This window comes from Carcharodon carcharias, chromosome X, assembly GCF_017639515.1.
Source record: "Carcharodon carcharias isolate sCarCar2 chromosome X, sCarCar2.pri, whole genome shotgun sequence".
In the NCBI taxonomy this organism is placed as follows: Eukaryota; Metazoa; Chordata; class Chondrichthyes; order Lamniformes; family Lamnidae; genus Carcharodon; species Carcharodon carcharias.
Window position 1 is genome coordinate 28249023 of NC_054507.1, and position 6000 is coordinate 28255022.

Genomic DNA, 6000 nt, shown 5'->3' on the forward strand with positions numbered 1-6000 from the left:
CACGGGTTTAGATACAGAGTAAATCTCCCTCTACATCGTCCCCATCAAACATTCCCAGGACAGGTAGAGCACGGGGTTTGATACAGAGTAAAGATCCCTCTACACCGTCCCCATCAAACACACCCAGGACAGGTACAGCACGGGGTTAGATACAGAGTATGGCTCCCTCTACACCGTCCGCATCAAACACTCCCAGGACAGGTACAGCACGGGGTTAGATACAGAGTAAAGCTCCCTCTACAGTGTCCCCATCAAACACTCCCAGGACAGGTACAGCACGGGGTTAGATACAGAGTAAATCTCCCTCTACACTGTCCCCATCAAACACTCCCAGGACAGGTGCAGCACGGGGTTAGATACAGAGTAAAGATCCCTCTACACCGTCCCCATCAAACACACCCAGGACAGGTACAGCACGGGGTTAGATACAGAGTAAATCTCCCTCTACACCGTCCCCATCAAATACTCCCAGGACAGGTACAGCACGTAGTGAGATACAGAGTAAAGTTCCCTCTACAATGTCCCCATCAAACATTCCCAGGACAGGTACAGCACGGGGTTAGACACAGAGTAAAGCTCCCTCTACACTGTCCCCATCAAACACTCCAAGGACAGGTACAGCACGGGGTTAGATACAGAGTAAAGATCCCTCTACACTGTCCCCATCAAACACTTCCAGGACAGGTACAGCACGTGGTTAGATACAGAGTAAAGCTCCCTCTACACTGTCCCCATCAAACACTCCCAGGGACAGGTACAGCACGGGGTTAGATACAGAGTAAATCTCCCTCTACGCCGTCCCATCAAACACACCCAGGACAGGTACAGCACGGGGTTAGATACAGAGTAAAGGTCCCTCTACACCGTCCGCATCAAATATTCCCAGGACTGGTACAGCACGGGGTTAGATACAGAGTAAATCTCCCTCTACACCGTCCACATCAAACATTCCCAGGACTGGTACAGCACGGGGTTAGATACAGAGTAAAACTCCCTCTACACTGTTCCCAACAAACATTCCCAGGACAGGTACAGCACGGGGTTAGATACAGAGTAAAGCTCCCTCTACACTGTAACCATCAAAACTCCCAGGACAGGTACAGCACGGGGTTAGATACAGAGTAAAGGTCCCTCTACACCGTCCCCATCAAACATTCCCAGGTCTGGTACAGCACGGGGTTAGATACAGAGTAAAGCTCCCTCTACACTGCCCCCATCAAACACTCCCAGGACAGGTACAGCACGGGGTTAGATACAGAGTAAAGGTCCCTCTACACTGTCCCCATCAAACACTCCCAGGTCAGGTACAGCACGGGGTTAGATACAGAGTAAAGCTCCCTCTACACCGCCCCCATCAAACACTCCCAGGACAGGTACAGCACGGGGTTAGATACAGAGTAAAGCTCCCTCTACAGTGTCCCCATCTAACACTCCCAGGACAGTTACAGCACGGGGTTAGATACAGAGTAAATCTCCCTCTACACTGTCCCCATCAAACACTCCCAGGACAGGTACAGCACGGGGTTAGATACAGAGTAAAGCTCCCTCTACACCGTCCCCATCAAACACTCCCAGGACAGGAACAGCACGGGGTTAGATACAGAGTAAATCTCCCTCTACACCGTCCCCATCAAACACTCCCAGGACACGTACAGCACGGGGTTAGATACAGAGTAAAACTCCCTCTACAGTGTCCCCATCAAACACTCCCAGGACAGGTACAGCACGGGGTTAGATACAGAGTAAAGTTCCCTCTACACTGTCCCCATCAAACACTCCCAGGACAGGTACAGCACGGAGTTAGATACAGAGTAAATCTCCCTCTACACCGTCCCCATCAAACACTCCCAGGACAGGTACAGCACGGGGTTAGATACAGAGTAAAGCTCCCTCTACACCGTCCCCATCAAACACTCCCAGGGCAGGTACATCACGGGGTTAGATACAGAGTAAATCTCCCTCTACACTGACCCCATCAGACACTCCCAGGGGTTATATACGAAGTGAAGCTCCTCCCGAGATTCTCTATTTCTCACCTTCACAAAGGGCACCCGGTTCTTGTCCTCATGTACAGAAAGGCTGGTCTTTGCAACTGGGAGAGACAAAAGAAAGCCAGTTCAATGTGACAAACATGCTGCTGGATAGTCAGCGGCCGTGCGCATTGGCGAGCCTGAGGCCTTTTTAATTCATTCTCAGGATGTGGGTGTCGTTGGGCTGGGCCCAGCATTTATTGCCCATCCCTAGTTCCCCCTTGAGAAGGTGGGGGGTGAGCCGCCTGCTTGAGCCGCTGCAGTCCCCGTGTGGTGTAGGTACACCCACGGCGCTGTTAGGGAGGGAGTTCCAGGATTTTGTCCGTGTGGTGTAGGTACACCCACGGCGCTGTTAGGGAGGGAGTTCCAGGATTTTGTCCGTGTGGTGTAGGTACACCCATGGTGCTGTTAGGGAGGGAGTTCCAGGATTTTGTCCCGTGTGGTGCAGGTACACCCACAGCGCTGTTAGGGAGGGAGTTCCAGAATTTTGACCCGGCGACAGTGAAGGAACAGCCGATTATATTCCCAAGTCGGGATGGTGAGCGGCTCGGGAGGGGAACTTGCAGGTGGTGGTGTTCCCCATGTGTCTGCTGCCCTCGTCCTTCTAGATGGTAGAGGTTTGGGTGGCGCTGTCAAAGGACCCTTAGTGAGTTGCTGCAGAGCATGTTGTAGATGCTATATACACGGGAGTACTGTGTCCCCAGTCTTGGGCCCCGCTGTTCAGGAAGGATGTTGAGGGTCTCGAAGAGGCTGTGGAGGGAGATTTACCAGAACGGGACCCTGGGGTGGGAGGATGAGGGGACTTCAGTTCACGTGGAGGGACTGGAGAAGCTGGGATTGTTCTCCTTAGAGCAGAGAAGGTTAAGGGAGGGGGAGGGAGATTGAATCGAGAAGTTCAAAATCACGAAGGAGGTGGGGGTTTGGGGTAGAGTAGAGAGGGAGAGACTGTTTCCAGTGGTGGGAGGGTCGGTAACCAGAGGGGGACACAGATTGAAGAGAATCGGTAACAGAACCAGAGGGTGTGGGGTGGGGGGGGAGATGGGGAGAATTATTTTTTATAAACACAGCGAGTTGTTGTGATCTGGAAGGCGCTGCCTGAAAGGGCGGTGGAAGCAGATTCAATAGGAACTTTCACAAGGGGGCGGCAGGGGGGGAATGGGATAAATACTCGAAGGGGATAAATCTGCAGGGGTATTGGGGGGGGCGCTGGTGAGAGGGTGGTGGCAGGGGGTTGGAGGTGGGGGGAAGGGGTAGATCGGTGAGGGGGAGAGCGGGGATTTAACGGGATAGGTCTTTCCACAGGCCAGCACGGGCGCGATGGGCTGAGCGGCCTCCTCCCTGCTGCTGTGTCCTTCTGTTGGGCCGTGCGACAAGACTTACCGTCCAACAAGTCACGGATCTTATCCATGTAAATTTCAAAGTAGGACACCTGAGGGAGAGAAGAGGCGAAAGGAGAGCAGTGAGACGCAGGGGATGGACGGGAATCGGTAAGGTCCGCTCCGTCTGCTGGCCGGCATCTCACCTTGATGTGGAACTCCAGGTTCTCGTCCATGGAATAAATGTGGTCAAAGATGTCGTGCGCAATCCGAGGGATGATCCCCATCAGGTGGGTGTCGTGCAGCAAGCCCTGGAAAGAGAAACGCCGCTCGTGCGGTTAGACTGGCTGTCCACCTGTCCGAGACTGGACAGCGCCCTACCAAACCCCCCCCACCACCCCACCCCACTCCCCGCCCTTCCCACCCACACAACAGGATCTCGTAGCCCCATCGGCAGGGGGGTCAGTGCTGAGGGAGTGCCGCGCTGTCGGAGGGTCAGTGCTGAGGGAGCGCCGCGCTGTCGGAGGGTCAGTGCTGAGGGAGCGCTGCGCTGTCGGAGGGTCAGTGCTGAGGGAGCGCCGCGCTGTCGGAGGGTCAGTGCTGAGGGAGCGCCGCGCTGTCGGAGGGTCAGTGCTGAGGGAGAGCCGCGCTGTCGGAGGGTCAGCGCTGAGGGAGAGCCGCACTGTCGGAGGGTCAGCGCTGAGGGAGAGCCGCACTGTCAGAGGGTCAGCGCCGAGGGAGCGCCGCCCTGTGGGAGGGTCAGTGCTGAGGGAGTGCTGCACTGTGGGAGGGTCAGTGCTGAGGGAGTGCCGCACTGTCGGAGGGTCAGTGCTAAGGGAGAGCCGCACTGTCGGAGGGTCAGTGCTAAGGGAGAGCCGCACTGTCGGAGGGTCAGTGCTAAGGGAGAGCCGCACTGTCGGAGGGTCAGTGCTGAGGGAGCGCCGCACTGTCGTAGGGTCAGCGCTGAGGGAGCACTGCACTGTGGGAGGGTCAGTGCTGAGGGAGCGCCGCACTGTCGGAGGGTCAGCGCTGAGGGAGCGCCGCACTTTCGGAGGGTCAGCGCTGAGGGAGAGCTGCACTGTCGGAGGGTCAGTGCTGAGGGAGCGCCGCGCTGTGGGAGGGGTCACTATTTCCAGTATGAGGAGTGGGGTCTTCCACCCCACCCCACCCAACCCCCAACCCTCACCCTGGGGCTAATAGTTATCCCTCAACCAACATCACTGAAATTACAGGTGATGGGGTCGATTTATCACATTGCTGCTCATGGGATCTTGCAGTGCGTTAATTGCCTGCTGCACTTCAGGAAGGATGTCAAGTGTCTCGGAGAGGGTGCGAAGGGAGATTTACCAGAACGGTACCGAGGTGGGGAGGATGAGGGGACTTCAGTTCAGGTGGAGGGACTGGAGAAGCTGGGATTGTTCTCCTTAGAGCAGAGAAGGTTAAGGGAGGTGGCGGGGGAGATTGAATCGAGACGTTCAAAATCACGAAGGGTGGGGGGTTTGGGGTAGAGTAGAGAGGGAGAGACTGTTTCCAGTGGTGGGAGGGTCGGTAACCAGAGGGGGACACAGATTGAAGAGAATCGGTAACAGAACCAGAGGGTGGGGGGGGGTGTGGGGGGGAGATGAGGAGAATTATTTTTTATAAACACAGCGAGTTGTTGTGATCTGGAAGGCGCTGCCTGAAAGGGCGGTGGAAGCAGATTCAATAGGAACTTTCACAAGGGTGGGGTGGGGGGGGTGGGTGCGGAGGGGAGGGGGGAAATGGGAGGGGAAGGGGAGGGCAGTGTGAGGGGAGGGAAGGGGTCAGAGGGGAGGGAAGGGAAGGGGTCAGAGGGGAGTGAAGGGGTCAGAGGGGAGCAGAGGGGACAGGGAGGGGGAAGGGTCAGAGGGGAGGGAAGGGGTCAGATGGGAGGGACGGGGTCAGTGCGGAGGGGAGCAGAGGGGAGGGGAGGGAAGGGGTCAGAGGGGAGGGAAGGGGTCAGAGGGGACAGGGACGCGAAGGGGGAAGGGGTCAGAGGGGAGGGGAGGGAAGGGGTCAGAGGGGAGGGAAGGGGTCAGATGGGAGGGAAGGGGTCAGAGGGGAGGGGAGGGACGTCCCCAATCCTGACAGCAGAAAACCACCCCCCTCCCCATCCGGCCCCCCCACCACCCCCCTACTTCGCAAACGCCCTTACCTCCATGGTGTGGGTCTTCCCCGAAGATGTCTGTCCGTAGGCGAAGATGGTGCCATTGTAACCGCCCAAGACATCTGGGGAAACAAGGGACACCGTCTGACCGAGCGGCTCGAGGCTGCGGAGAACACCCACCCAGGCGTCCAGCTACTGCTCTCCCCGCCCAACCCCACACCCCCACCCCTCGTCGGGGAGGAGGGGCGGTACCGTGTCGCGAGGGTGGGGGAGGGGGGGGCGCCACCGCCCGCGGCGGTGGGGAGTGCCACTCTGCCGGAGGTGCTGTCTCTCCGAGACCCCATTCTCCGGTGGAGGGTGAAACATCCGGCTCGGGTAAGGAGAGCGGAGGGGGCCCCGGTTTCCTCCCCACTTCCCTGGTGGTGACGAGGTCTGTCCCTCGCTTTGGCCACTGGAAGCGGCAGGTCATCCGGTCATTCATCCCACTGCTGCTCGTGGGAGCTTGCTGTGCGCCGACCGGCTGTGCCAC

At 57.6% G+C, this 6000-nt stretch overlaps 1 protein-coding gene across 1 annotated transcript in view; it reads right to left on the reverse strand.

Annotated features, from left to right (window-relative positions):
- The window catches only part of kif5ab (kinesin family member 5A, b), a 239515-nt gene that overhangs the window by 213685 nt on the left and 19830 nt on the right, over positions 1-6000 (reverse strand). Inside the window, exons 3-6 of the mRNA XM_041180288.1 lie at positions 5520-5593; positions 3553-3657; positions 3411-3459; positions 2037-2092 (exon numbers count right to left, since the gene is read on the reverse strand). Of these exons, the coding sequence (XP_041036222.1) occupies positions 2037-2092; positions 3411-3459; positions 3553-3657; positions 5520-5593 (284 nt within the window). The remainder of the gene's footprint in view (positions 1-2036; positions 2093-3410; positions 3460-3552; positions 3658-5519; positions 5594-6000) is intronic.